Below are 15,069 nucleotides of genomic sequence, written 5' to 3' on the forward strand. Positions count from 1 at the left end.
ACAATATATATATTTATGGCTTGCATCAAATATAAGTAATTCATTACTCAATTCCAATTTAGCTAAAACATGCTCACAAAAATACAAAACATTGAAATCCATAGTAAGCAAAAATATTTTCATTCTATTCTTCCATACATCGTAATTTCTATTTCCAATAAAGAATTGGGGTCTATCAATAGAATGATCTTCTAAAGTTATCATAGCTCTAACACTTAAGTTTTCAAATAATTTTTGGAAATATTAATAAGATACTTTATAAGGATAGAGAAATTAACACCACAGATTCGACCTACATTCACTTTGTCGAGCGCCTCTTGGGATTTGAATAAGGATCTCATGACTATTTCCATGGATTAGAGTCAAACCGCTACACCGCTCTTTTTGCGAGTTCAAGCAAACTAAATCCTTTCCATGAATTAGGATCAAACCATTACAACCACTCTTTTTCAGGATCAAGAGCAACTCTTACAAACTATCTAGAAAAATTAAAGAACACACTCGAGAAACTCTCTAAAAGAGTATGGATTTACAAAGTTTAAGCTCACAACAAATCAATCATCGCAATAGATAAATCTCGATGAAAATAATAAAGTTGAAGCCTTGAGAGAGCAACAATGGAAGCTTTGTATTTTTGTAGAGGATTGAAAATTATGAAAATTATTATATAAATTTTAGAGAAGTAGATGAGTTTAAAAAGAAGAGGAAAAAAGCAAATTCGATTTGGGCCTTTAGATCATGAAAAAGAAAAATCAATGGCAGAAATTTTTTCCTTTTTGAAACAACTAAACATTAGATAAAAAAAAATAATATTAAATTTATTTTCTTTTTAAAAACTCAACAAAATAAATAAATAAATAAAAGTCTACCATGTGTCCAAAACTGGCTATTAGACACAGACATACAATAATATTAAATTCATTTTCTTTTTAAATTCATTTTCTTATTAAATTCATTTTCTTATTAAAATCAATCCAAAATGAAAAAATCGAGTATGTGTCACTCCTCCAAGTGACACATTTCAATTGGTCCACTTTGATGAGAAAAACTTGTCACATCATAACTCGGGTTTTTTTTTTTTTTTTTTGTTAAATTTACTTCGGTCATATCTTCTTCGTTTGAACTCCGATTTGAGTTATTCAAATTGCGTTGGAACCGCAGTTCCAAACTCTACGCAATAAATACTTCAAAACATTAAAATTGTTAATCAATTAATTCAAGTTTGTTATCTTCAAAATATTAATTAATTAGTTAAACTTAATGAATTTGATATTAAGAGAAAAAAAAGTAAACAGTAAAGAGAGATAAGGGGTTGTAACTAGATAACGAACTTTAATAAAAATAACAAATTACAACAAAATAATTAAACCACTTTTTAATATCTTTAATATTTCTAAAAGTATAAGAACATAATTAAAATCTAACTCAAAATTTAAGACGTATTTTTGTATAAATCTAACCTATAAAAACGATTAATTTAAAACTATGGCAAGAAATAAAATGTCACCGAGTACTTTTTCAAACAAACATGTAAGCAATGACGTTGTAATGAAGAATCAAAATTTCAAACATATCTTTATAAAATGGACCATGCTTGACTCTGAATCTTTCAAGGGTAACACTTAACAGATCAGATCTAAGAGCTCCAATTTTCATTCATACCATATATTTAATATCAATTCTCTACATGATCTTTTACCCCTTACTTAATAGCTAATTTACTTGTGAGATGGTAAAAATCGAATTCTATTTTATGTTTTCAAATTCACTAAGTTCAACAAACTATGTATTTGATAGATAACTCAAATTCTGTTTCTAAAAAAATGTTTTTGGATTCTATAATTCAAATGCTATAAATTCTAAAAACATGTTTTTGTTTTCATTATATCTAAATTTTGAATTTTAAATTTTAAAGTGTAGAATTATATTAAATAAAGATAAAAATATTTAAAAATATACTATACCATTTTATATCTCCAAATTATGTTTTTAAAATTAAAATATATATCATGCATTGTATTATAAATTAGTGTTATAGAATAATAATTATTCAAAATTTTTAACATAAAATATGTTCATAATAAATTAATAATAATTTATTGTGATCTAATATTTAGTGACTAACTACAACTAGTTTTATAGTATATAAATATAATATCTAACATATTTTAAACAATTATCTAAATTAAATCTAGCTTCTAAATCTATTATCAACCAGAAATGTTTTCATTGAATCTCTTATTTTCGAATTTTCTATTAAACAAGCCCTTGAGAATGTTTACTAATAAGCATGCTCCTTCTGAAGAAGAAAATGGGAAGTATTCATTTGATGGCTGTTTTCAAAGAAGGTGGGACCTCATTTAAAAACTCAATAGCGTAATCCTTTGACTCCAGCTCATAGTCAAAGAAGCCATTTCCTACGTCAGAAAAGTAAAAATTAGACAAAAAATTAATAATATCATCCAAAAGCAACAGACTATAAAAGGCAAGAGATTTGCACCAAAGGATATATCAAAGATCACCAACAATGGCAGAGGTAAAGATTATAGGGTCAGCTTCAAGCCTCTTCTGCATAAGGGTTGAATGGGCCTTGAAGCTTAAAGGAATCGAGTATGAGTACATACCTGAAGACTTGAGAAACAAAAGTGAGCTGCTTCTCAAGTCCAATCCTGTGCTCAAGAAAATACCTGTGCTTTTGCACAATGGCAATGCCATCTCCGAGTCGCTTCTCATTATCGAATACATCGATGAGACCTGGAAGGAGAACCCGATATTGCCTGAAGATCCGTATGACAGAGCCAATGCTCGCTTCTGGGCTAAGTTTTTAGATGAGAAGGTAACCAGAGTTCTTTTGCTCCGTACACTTTGCTGCTTCCCAGTCCTGAAATTTAAATTCAAAGAAGTTTTAAGGATAAAAATTCAGTGATCGCATGTTCTGAAGTTTGTTAATCTGACAGCATAAATTGTTGGTCATATGAATGAATCCGAGTATACAACACAATAGTTTAGGTTCCTGTTTAATAACGATTTTGTTTTTAGTTTTCTGTTTTTGAAATTTATATGCTTGTTTCTTCCTAGTTTCTTTACTATGAGAATATCTATTATCACCCTTATAAAAGAAACATTTGAATTCTTATTCAAGTTCTAAAAACAAAAATAAGTTTTTAAAAATTTATTTAAAAATTTACCTTTTTAGTTTCCAAAAATTAGCTTGGTTTTTTTTAAAACATTAGTAAGAAAAAGATAAAAAAAAAACAAATAAACTTATTAAGTAATTATAAGCTGATTTTCAAAAACTAAAGCAAAATTTAGACCTTCAATCTAAATGGGGTGGTTTCAGATAACGACAACAAAACTGTCTGCACTTCAAATCTGCAACTTCACAAGATCATATCTCATCACAGGCTATTATACTCACCATATTTTTCTGAACGCAGGGCTTGTTGGGTGCCTGGGAAGCTTGCCAGGCTGAAGGAGAAGAGAAGGAGAAGGCTGTAGAGGCTGCAGTACAAAATTTGGCACTGATTAATAAAGAAATACAAGGAAAGAAATTCTTTGGTGGGGAGCAAATCGGTTACCTAGATTTAGCTGCAGGTTGGATTTGCCACTGGCTCAATGTTCTGGATGAAGTGGGAGAAATGAATGTGTTTGACAAAGAGAGGGTCCCATCCCTTCATGAATGGGCTCAAAACTTCATCCACATTCCAGTTATCAAAGAATCCCTTCCACCCAGAGAAATTCTTGTCAACTACTTCAAGGGGAGTCTGAGCTACGTCCGGTCCTTAGCTGCAAAAAAGTAATAAGATGTCTCATCCAATGTCCATATTTCATTACAAATGAGTTTATTCTCACAATAAGAATACAGCTAGTCAACGTGAAACAAATTCATAGGTTAAAAAATCATAGGTGTTTGCGTTTGAATACTCTTTTATTACCATGGAGTGATATGTATCTATTTCATTGAGTGTTCCGTTAAATGATATAATTAAATTTACTTTCACCCATCAACTTAAACTTTTGGGTCAATTAGTGATTTAAGATGGTATCAAATCAATTGGTGTTTGTGTTTGAATAAGCTTTTGTGTTTGGGCAAATCAATAGGTGTTTGTGTTTGAATACTCTTTTTTTTACCCTGGAGTGATATGTATCTATTTCATTGACTGTTCCATTACATGATATAATTAAATTTACCTTCACCAATCAACTTAAGCTTTTGGGTTAATCAATTATTTAAGATGGTATCAAAGCAGGTGGTCCAATAAAATCAAGTGTTCAAGCCCCTGCAATGTTATTTTCTCCCCGGTTAATATTGATTTCTACTTGTTCGGTTTTCTTCATATTTCAAACCTCCAAGTGAGAGGAGTGTTAAATGATATAATTAAATCTATCTTCACTCATCGGCTTAAGCTTTTGGGTCAATTGGTAGTTTAAGATGTTCAACTCTTCAACCTTTTTTGGATTAAGACATCTCTGAGGGCATAGATGAAGTGGCTCGAAAAGTCTGATAGGCTAGTCGGACCAATGGTAACCAGCTCTGTATCGCACAAGGTAGATGCAATAGAATAGAGCTCAATGCGTCTAATGAAAGGCTTTGAAGCTAGAGGAGGAGAAAAAGAGAGGTTGATGCAAGTCAACTTTGTCATAATTGGTGGATTCATATGTCTTCATCTTTTTTTTTTTTGCTTTCTGCTTCTTCTTTTGTTGACAATTCTCTTCTTGTCGTAGAGGGAAGAACTAGTCTTTCAGGGCCAGGTCAATGCTTTGGATTCAGCCCTTCTTATGGACTTCCCCTGTCTCAGTTCATGTCTAACTGTCACCTATTCTAAGAGTTGGGAGTGAAGGAACTGACGGTCTTCCCGGCGGGCCCTCATACTTCAAGTCACCATCCGTTGAGTCAAGAACGGTGCTGAAGAAATGATGGACTGATTCCTTCCTCCTTGATGGGGGATGCATGTTGGCTTTATATTTATTTATTTATTTGTTGCCATTTTAATCAATTAATACAAAAGCACTGATTGATGAAAGAAATTAGAATAACAAGAGTAAAACACAAACTCCTTTGCTCCCTTCTGAACTGACTGCATCTAAACTACCCATCATTCCTCGAGATGAAATCGGTGCAGAACTCAGAAGAGCAGATTATTTGTTGGTTCAACGGACAGCTGAGCATTTCTAGGTTCGCTTGTTGGCGTCTACATAAATCATTCAACGGTTATAAGATATTTTGTTAACTTGCCATAACAATTAAAGAAAAATTTAAAAGGATACCTCAGCTACACTTGAACCCCCAAAATTATAGACGATCATTGGCACCAGCCTCCAACACTAAATTCTAGAGAAAGAAAGAGAAAGCTAAGGTGAGCTCAACAGAAACAATGATCTGGATGAAGTGGCAGTTACCTAACAAGCAGCCTGAAAATCATATGAAAATTTCTGCTGCTGCAAATAGTATGCTCTATAATAAATAAATAAATGATTGATACGTTCAGAGTTAGCAAATAGGATAGTATGAAGAGAAATTCATTTAGACCGGTTTGAAATATTTATGACAATTGCAACCTTTCAGATGAGAGAAGGTAGTTCAAAGGATGTACACGTTCTTAATAATATAGCACACGAACATTTGAATATGACAGTGTCGAGGTACATGATAATTTGATACTTGCATACATATTCGACATGTACAAAGCAGAAGGTCAAATGTCTGATGGAGAAAATAACTAAGTATTGACACGGCGACACCGGCACCAGAATGCAGTTCCCCCACTTCTACCACGAGCAACAGCTATTTCCTCATCAACATAAAACCAGATAAAGAAAGGATCCTTGTTGCTTGGCTCCCTTTCTTCTTTTTGACCAAGACTAATCTCTAAAGGGTTTAAAGGTCCAATTTTTATTCGAATTCGCTCGAAAATGAAAGCTAGTATTCTCGTCTTCCATGAAATTCTACCTTCAAATGTTAAGCTTCCAATAGGTCCCAGGAACACTCCATTCTCTATTCTTTTTCCCTAAAATCCAGGCAAGGATGAATTAGTTTCAAGAAAAAGGATCTGGAAGATCAATGAGAGCATTCCTAGGCTTTTGTTCCTAGTGCACATTAAGGTTTGTTAAGTTATAAAATTCATACAATTTTTGTAAAGTGAAAATGTAATGATCATATAGCAAAGTCCAGATGGAAAGACGGATATACTTACAGCAGCATCAAACCTCTGGATGGCTGTAACAGGGAAGTACCGCCCCTTTTTCAATTTTTTCTGCAATTCAGTACTAAAATCCAGTATTTAGAAAACGAGAGTGGTTAAATCTTCTTAATTGGCAAAAGAAACGGAAATAAAACCAACCTCAGCAGTAAAAATAAGCATCCAGGTTCTACCAGGAGAGCTTGTTCCACCAAGTGTATTAAAGAACTTTGAAGGGTCAAGTTTGGCCTTCTCGAGTACAGAAAGTGCAGACAAAACTTCTTCTGCTGCTACCTTTCTTGTCTTTGCCGCATTTTTTAGCACTTTGACACTCTTTTCCACTTCCTCATTCACAATCTACAGAAGTTAATTGGTCATATAGACTATCTATAATGTACAGCGGCAAGTTCACTTATATTTGAACAGTGAAGCTACACAAGAACTATTAGATAACACAAGGTTTCTAAATCAAAACCAATTGACAATAAGAAGAGTAGTCGATCAATTTTATAAACATTATGACGTCCCTTCATTTTTTCAATGTAGAATCTCCAACATGCCCTGCAAGATGGTACTTCTTAAGGATCTTTATTCTTGGAGTAGATTTCACTTATTGTATTTTTTGGGTATCATGGTCTTTGATATCATGTTAAATCACCAATTGATCTAAAAGCTTCGCTGATGACTGAAGATAAATTTAATATTATATCACCTAATAGAAAATGTAGAAAATGTTGAGCGTACAGCCTAGAGAACAGAGCGTATTTCATTCTCCAATACAACTTCTCAATAAGAACATAATTGAACTTTTCTTTCCAAATTGAACTCCTAAAAGATATCGTCCTCGTGCAATTCGACGATAACCCAACAGAGCCTCAATAGAACTCATATTAACGTCATTGATTGTCTGAGTAGAAAATCAACATACTAACGAGAAATCTCAGTGACTAGATAAATATCAAAAGCAGAAACATCACATACATTGTCGGAACCCTCTTCCTCTACCAGAACTGGGGTTGCTCCATTTGGGTCCTTTTCGTCTAAAGCTGCGCATGTTTTCAATCTCGGCAACCTGCAAATTGAAGGCCGATTTGAAGATTTGAATGAAATTGCAAATTGCGCGTTGGCATTAGAAGGGATTTTGAGGAAGAGTTTTTGGGGATTGAGAAAGTTGTTGGATGAACTCGAAGCGAACTGGGTTAAGGGCGAGGAGCTCAAAGAGGAAGCCGCTACTGTGAGTGAGCTCATCGTTATTCACTTTGCCTAAAGAGGAAAGTTCTTTGTCTTCCTTTCATCCATACAAATATCTGGTGCGGATCAAATCCTCGTATGTCATGATTGCTCAAATTTGATGAATATGAATGGACTTGATTTTTCTTGAAATGGAAATTTTGAATGATTTAAATAAAACGAAATTATTCTTTAACTCTATACTTTAATTTTAGTTTTATTAGATAATGTTTTGGGTGACATGATAAATAACACATTTTAAAGTTTCATTTGTATAAATAGTAAAAATGTTTCAAAATTTTAAAAATATTAAAAGGAATTTATATAATAGAAAATACTTATTAGTAAATGACAAAACTATTTTAAAACAACAAAATTAATACAAACGAGAATGTAAAGATACATTGTTTCAAAAACAACTCAAATACCACAAATACTCTCTATCTAAACATTCTTCAACCACAAATACACGGTACCTAAATATTTCAGAAACAAAAATTAAAAATCACCCAATATGATCATTAATGCTTCTGACTGCCTATAGAACATGTGTATGCGAGGGAAGATGATAATCAAGTGATGGAGGTCATTAGAAACTTATCGATGTCTACAACGATGGAATTTCTTCAAGATGAGAAAGAACAAAGTTGATTGGATCATTGAAGTTGTTGTTGGCAAGTGAATATTTGAAGAAATTGCAACTTTAGGACGATATGATTATTTGTAATATATTGTGTTTGACACCAAACCAGTTGTAGGGAGTTTCATCGTTTTCATTCCATATTACCATTTTACTCATAGGATCTTGAAAACCAACTTTAAACACTATCAATCCCGGAACGTCATTGTTGAAAACGATGTTAAAAATAGAAACAAAAGTAGCAAACATGTGTGCGAGTGAAAAAGATCGAGACGATGGAATTCAAGAAAGGGTTGTTGAACCAATGGTCGCAAACATGAGATTGATAAAAAGAAAGAGATTTTGAAGGGCAACTAAGTGAAGAAGATGAAGAATATGAGCAACTAAGTGAAGAAGATGAAAAATATGAGATTTAAGATTTTTTTGTTATCTCTTTTTAATAATATTAATATTAATAATAAATTATATATATATACTCGCACATATTTCAAACATTTAAAATTTAATTCTCATTTATATATGTTTATTTTTAAGTACAACAAGTCATTTTTACGTGCTTCTATATGAAAATTTGAAAATATAAAAAATATGAAGGAAAAAAGATCAAATTAATTTGATAATTTTTGTTTATTGTGATTAATTCAATAAGTAGTTTGATAAAATATAAATTTAAATATAATTCGCAGGAGAAAAATGAGGAAGAGAGCTCGTTTATTTATAATTACAATGTATTCATAATTCCATTTTCATTTTAAAAGATTAGGAAGGAAGTTCGTTTATTTACAATTACACTGCATTTATAATTTCACTTTCATTTAAACTTCAACAATTACATTGTATTTATAACTCCATCAACTACAAAACCTACAAAAGAAGTCTAATAAGTTGTAGAGGCATAACAAAAACAGCAAGATTGCAAGAGTAAATACTTATTTGTTTGCCAAAAAGACAAATTAATTGTATAATAATATAATAAGATGATAATGAATAAAAGATGATTAAAAATAAATAAAAATGATAAAATTTAAATGAAATATATAATCTATTAGATGAAAATATGTATAAAATATTAAGTAAAATCCTAATCAGGATTAAAAAAATGTAATCTGAATTTAAAATAATAAAAACCAATAAAATCATGTAAATTCTAAAGATATATTATAAATTAAAATCAAAATGGTGATAAATAAATTAAAAATTTATTAATTCTGAAAATTTTCAAAAAGTGGTTAAATCAAATCAACTGAATTTGTAGCAAACATTTAAACAAATTGAAAGTTAGTTAGATTAAATCAAGTTTGATAATAAAAGATAAATTGAAATATAAATTGGAGAGAAAAATCCATAAGTTTTTGTTTATTGTGATTAAATCAATAAGTAGTTTGATAAAATCCAATTTAATAATAAAATTTAAATTTAAATATAATTCGCGAGAGAAAAATGAGGATGGGAGCCCGTTTATTTATAATTATACTATATTCATAATTCTATTTTCATTTTAAAAGATTAGGAAGGAAGTTCATTTATTTACAATTACACTGCATTCATAATTTCACTTTCATTTAAACTTTAACAATTACACTGTATTTATAACTCCATCAACCACAAAACCTACAAAAGAAGTCTAACCAGTTGTAGAGGCATAACAAATACAACAAGATTGCAAGAGTAAATACTTATTTGTTTGTTAAAAAGACAAATTAATTGTATAATAATATAATAAGATGATAATGAATAAAAGGTGATTAAAAATAAACAAAAATGATAAAATTTAAATGAAATATATAATCTGTTAGATGAAAATATATATAAAATATTAAGTAAAATCCTAATCAGGATTAAAAAAATTTAATCTGAATTTAAAATAATAAAAACCAATAAAATCATGTAAATTTTAAAGATATATTATAAATTAAAATCAAAATGGTGATAAATAAATTAAAAATTTATTAATTCTGAAAATTTTCAAAAAGTGATTAAATCAAATCAAAACAGATATGAAACTGTCAATTCAAATTTTAAAATGGGAGAAAAATTCGACACCATCTATTGAATCCGTTAGGTTCTATTTACACTTTATTTCTATTGAAAATTGATATACGGTCTCATAATAAACAATTCCATTTACACTGTATTTCTATTGATAAATTATACACGGTATAACAATTACACCGTACTCGAAAAAACTGTTAATTGACCACATTATGGGCAATTTGGGGATTAAAAAATATATGTCATGTGTGCGACATGCTTTTACTAAAAATCTTATTATTTCCTTTTTTTTTTTGACAAAAATCAAAAGGCACCTCGATTTTGTTATTTCCTCCAATTTTCTATAAAATATCGTTAAAATATCATTTTTGGGCCCTATACTTTTAGGAGGCGTTTGGTCCACCAAATTGTGTTAAAGGTATAGAGTTGTAAGATCGAGTTCCTCGATAATTGTAAAAAGTAGATTAAGAAAGTTAATGAAATTACTTGGTAGGTGTGAAAGTAGAGAAAAGGGAAAATTTAAATTTCTTTTAAATATGAAAAGTATTTAAAAAATGGAAAGATGAAATCAATCGACAAATGTGCAATACTTATTATTGAAGTTGAGTAGTGTACAAAGTTGGTGGGTCCTTAGTTTATATTTGATTTTTTTTAAAACTTTTTTATTATAACAATTTATTCCCAGAGCTTTAATTGGTAACGATTTAGTCATTGTACTTTCAAATTTACAACAATGTATGCCCTAGTTAGTAACCATTTGATTTTTTTTTTTTAAAAAAAAAATTGAGCCTATAGACACTACACTTTCAAATCTCTTTTTTGTTATCTACCTTTTATCAATGGTTTAAAACATCAAGCCAATTTTGATAACTACAAAAGAATAATTTTAAAAGCTTGTTTTTGTTGTAGAAATTTGGCTAAGAATTCCATCAATATACTTAAAAAGATGTAAATCATTGTAGGAAATAAAGAGGAAATAGACTTAGTTTTCAAAAACTAAAAAATAAAAAACAAAATAGTTACTACATAGAGCCTTGGTCATTGAACTTTAATAAGTAACAATTTAGTTTGTGAATTTTACAAGTTGTACCAATTTAGTCTTTATTATGAAAAGTATTATTAAAATTTAATATAATTTCTTACACATGTAGATCGATAAACTACAAGGGAGTTAATTTTTTTTTATTAATTATATAGATCAAGTCGTTACACAAGAAAGTTGACATTTAATTTTGGAGACTTTTTTCATAATAGAGACTGTATAGTTACAAATTTTAAAGTATAAAAACTATATTGTCACTTATTTAATTTAGAGATTAAATTGTTGCAAATTTGAGAGTGTAAGGACGAAATCATTACCTTATAAAATTCAAAACTAAATTGTTACTTACATGAAAGTTTAAAAACCAAAAGTGTTTTTTAACCCATGGATTTTAGTACAATTAATTTATTTTTCTTTTCTTTAACGGGCAACATTCTATTTCTTTTTTGTTTATACATGTGTGTAAATGACCTATAAGATTTTTTTTTTTTTTTTTTTATTTTACATAAAAAAAAAAAAATACTCTTCTGGCCACATATTTTATAAATATCTTTAAATTTGAAAATTTTCAATAAATACAATTAGAAATAAATTTGGATAAATTTACCATTTTCTATTTTTTATAACTGTTCTTTAGGTAATTAATGAGAGACAACACACATTTTACAAAACACTACTAGAAAATGTATGTATTATATAATATTAATTAGTTGTTGAGATTTTCTTTCCATTTTCAATAGGAAAAAGAATGCAATTAATATAATTTTATTTTTCATTTATCGCATTTCACGTATCAAGCAACTCGTTTTACTAGCAGATTCATGTTATTTTTAGATATACCTTTAAACATTGTATTAGATTTTTACAAATGTTCTAACCAGTATATGAACTATACTGATAAATATGTTTGATATGTTCTAAAATACCATTAGTTTTACGGTAACTTGTTGGTTTTTTTTTTTTTTTTTTTTGTGGATTCATGGTTATTTTTAAATATACATTAGAACATTGTATTAAATATTTGCAAATATTCTAACCAATATATAAAATATAAATATATTCAAATAAATGATTGTACCGTTCGATATCATAGTCCAATATATAAATTACGAGTATACATTGAATTCATTTATCAGTTAAATCACAAATTATATAAAGCACAATTTGACTCAATGTTCAATATAAATCAATATATATATATAAAAAATTCAAAGTAGTCAGAAGTAAACAAAAATATCTACTACAGTATATAAATCACTGATAGCTCAATGTTCAATCTAAAACATATATATAAGTATATATATCATTAAATAAAAATCTAAATAAAAAGTAGTCCTCATTTATATATATATATATGTACATTTATTCATTGATCAACGTGCACAAGAACATTCCCCATCTTCATCTCTTCTTATACAGAACTCTTAGATCTATCGCTACTCCTATCCACCACCATTTTGCTCGTTGTCGCTGTCTTACCTACCGTCATTGATGGAATCCTAGCCAACGTTCAGAACCTCAGGTTGCTCAAATCCACCGCGCCTCGCGCCATTGATCACCGCTCACCAGATTTGTTCATCTTGCACCGATCACCGTCCGATGTCCATCTCCCGTCGCCAACCACTATAACTTGCACCGCCGAAAAGAAGAAAAAGAGAGGGAGGAAGAAGAAAGGATTCGATTAGAAGAAGGAGAAATAATATGGATTCTATTTTTTTTTTCTTTTTAGAGAAGGAACATCAATGATGCATGGGGAGAGATACCCAAAACCTTAGGATTTTTTTTTTAATTTTTTAATTTTATAAAAATAATGGATGAGCCCTTTATAGTAAATAGACACCAACGTTAATGAAATTTTGTAGTCTATTGGGATATTTTTGAAATAAATAGAAGGTTATAAACAATAGTGTAATATGAGCTTACAATTAAGGCTATCTATGTATAAAGCCATTTTTGTTTTCACAATGTATAAACTTTAGGTTATGCTCGATAAGACTTATACTTATGAATACAAATATAGATCGAATTATATAGAAATGGATTTTAAAATACACCTTAAATCGACACTTTGAATTTTTGTATAGAAATAAACGTATAACCACAATTAACTTATTATTGTGATCGTCAAAATGAGTATAACTCAGTTGATAGTACTATGACTTCAAAGTTAGAGATTCAATTTCTTCACTACATATATGGTTTAAGGGAAAAAAAATAGCCATGACTTCAAATTTAGCTATTAAGAAAAAGAAAAAAATAGTTTAAGTGCTATTATTTCATTTCTCCTTAATTATAATAATTGAAATTAAAAGATTTAGCCCACATTGGTGGTAATCAAGAAAGAATGTTAACCTTAACCATTAGAATCTAGAAGGATAAGTAGTGATACTTTTAACTACTTACGCGTTTATTATTTATATTTTCCCAAATTTAAACGATGAGATGAGTTTCATAATTTGAACCTAAAAAATAAACTTAAAAAAACCCCTTATATTTGAACAGAAATTACTAATGTTTTAATCAATTAAACTATTTTATGTGGTGCCATTTCTATGTCCAAGTATCTATGTACCGCAAACTCTCGACTTTATCCATCTAAGTCATTTATGAAGTAAGGGGTCGTTTGGTGAACAGGTTTGGAATGCTAAACTAAACCTAGAAATGTTAAGTTTAGGTAGGGTTTAAGAAACTGGGTTTGAAATCAGGTTTTAGAAGTTAGATTTAAGAAGCATGTGTTTGGAGTACAAACTTAGTAAGCCTGAGAATGAACGGTAGATCTATAAATCATAAGTTTGTAAAATATTTTCTTGTATTTAATAAGTTATTAAATTTTAGATTAGTTCAAACTTGTCATTTTAATTATTTTAATATAATTAAGTTTGAAATGATCTAAAAAATTTAAAAGAATATTTGTTTTTTGAATTTTGAAATAGAAATTTGACTAAAATTATAATTTTATTTAATTTATTGTTTTAAAAAATTTAAAAGAATATTTATATTTTGATTTTACTACGTTTTGAAATAAAATGTTATACTTTTGTCACTTTTACTAATTTAAATTAGGGTGTTCTACACATATAGTTTAAATAAATATAATTAATTACACAAAAAGTGTCTATATGATAAGAAGAAGAAAAAAAAAAAAAAAAAGAATATAAGGGATGTTTCTTGTAGTGATCGATTTACAGCTAGGAGAATTAGAAAAAAAAAATCTCCTAAAATAAAGAAAACAATAAACAAAGATGATAAGAGAGCGAATTAAAAAAGAGAATCTAATAAATAATAATAATTAAAAAGAAAAACTCCAAATGAAAAAAGAATTAGAGAAAAGAGAAAGTGTATTTAAAAAAATATTACTGTAATTAAACTAAGGGTCTATTTGGAATGAACTAAATTTTTTTATTTAAACAATCTTGTTTACAAAAAAAAATACTTAAAATAAAAACACATGTGTTTGGCAACTCTTTCTTAGAAGTACTTTTTTATATACAAATTTGTTTGATTTGTTATATACTAATAATATTTTTATTAGGGATATTTGGTGCACATATTTGAATTATTAAGCCTAGAGTTAGGCTAGGAAGTTTAGCCAATTTATAGATCTTAAAGTTTGTGAAATATTTTCTTATATTTAATCATATAGATTTGACTAAAATTATATATTTTTTTAATTTATTGTTTTAATAAATTGATGTTTTGGTTTTACTAGGTTTTGAGATAAAATGATATAGACTTTTGTTTCTTTACTAATCTAAATTAGGATTTTTTACACATGTAGTTTAAATAAATATACTTAATTACACAAAAAAAACTAGTTCAATTTACTTTTTAGCCTTCCTTTCCATTCAAATTTTCTTTAAAATATGTCTATAATAATAATAATAATAATAATATGCAAAAAATATATATATAAGGGATATAAAGGATGTTTCTTGTAGTGATCTATTTACTACTAGGAAAAATAGAAAAAACAAAATAAAATCTCT

The 15,069-nt window shown here is 28.7% G+C and overlaps 2 protein-coding genes and 1 long non-coding RNA gene across 3 annotated transcripts; 1 reads left to right on the forward strand and 2 right to left on the reverse strand.

Annotated features, from left to right (window-relative positions):
* Nucleotides 1-2,223: 2,223 nt before the first annotated feature.
* Nucleotides 2,224-3,720, reverse strand: LOC150037590 (uncharacterized). The gene is made up of 3 exons (XR_016527737.1): nucleotides 3,579-3,720; nucleotides 3,419-3,501; nucleotides 2,224-2,881 (listed from the first exon to the last, which is right to left on the reverse strand). It is a non-coding gene; the product is annotated as an uncharacterized LOC150037590 (long non-coding RNA).
* LOC120071552 (putative glutathione S-transferase) lies at nucleotides 2,375-4,008 on the forward strand. The gene is made up of 2 exons (XM_039023882.2): nucleotides 2,375-2,836; nucleotides 3,438-4,008. Exons 1-2 carry the CDS (start codon nucleotides 2,528-2,530, stop codon nucleotides 3,798-3,800), a joined length of 672 nt encoding a protein of 223 aa, XP_038879810.1. The 5' UTR covers nucleotides 2,375-2,527; the 3' UTR covers nucleotides 3,801-4,008.
* Nucleotides 4,009-5,504: 1,496 nt separating this feature from the next.
* On the reverse strand, nucleotides 5,505-7,543 carry LOC120071551 (microbial collagenase). The gene is made up of 4 exons (XM_039023880.2): nucleotides 7,161-7,543; nucleotides 6,342-6,536; nucleotides 6,195-6,254; nucleotides 5,505-6,008 (listed from the first exon to the last, which is right to left on the reverse strand). The coding sequence occupies exons 1-4, from the start codon at nucleotides 7,425-7,427 to the stop codon at nucleotides 5,721-5,723; spliced, it is 810 nt and encodes a 269-aa protein (XP_038879808.1). The 5' UTR covers nucleotides 7,428-7,543; the 3' UTR covers nucleotides 5,505-5,720.
* Between the last annotated feature and the right edge of the window lie 7,526 nt (nucleotides 7,544-15,069).

The sequence above is a fragment of the Benincasa hispida genome, chromosome 2 (assembly GCF_027475165.1).
Source record: "Benincasa hispida cultivar pf3 chromosome 2, pf3_genome.v1.1, whole genome shotgun sequence".
Lineage (NCBI taxonomy): Eukaryota > Viridiplantae > Streptophyta > Magnoliopsida > Cucurbitales > Cucurbitaceae > Benincasa > Benincasa hispida.

Bases quoted from the DNA above. Each gene is read 5' to 3' on its own strand.
- LOC120071552 (XM_039023882.2), top strand. From the start codon at position 2,528: ATGGCAGAGGTAAAGATTATAGGGTCAGCTTCAAGCCTCTTCTGCATA. The intron at 2,837-3,437 runs GTAACCAGAGTT...TTCTGAACGCAG, and splicing joins CTAAGTTTTTAGATGAGAAG to GGCTTGTTGGGTGCCTGGGA.
- LOC120071551 (XM_039023880.2), bottom strand. From the start codon at position 7,427: ATGAGCTCACTCACAGTAGCGGCTTCCTCTTTGAGCTCCTCGCCCTTA. The intron at 6,537-7,160 runs GTATGTGATGTT...TAACTTCTGTAG, and splicing joins AGGAAGAGGGTTCCGACAAT to ATTGTGAATGAGGAAGTGGA. The intron at 6,009-6,194 runs GTAAGTATATCC...CCTGGATTTTAG, and splicing joins TCCAGAGGTTTGATGCTGCT to GGAAAAAGAATAGAGAATGG.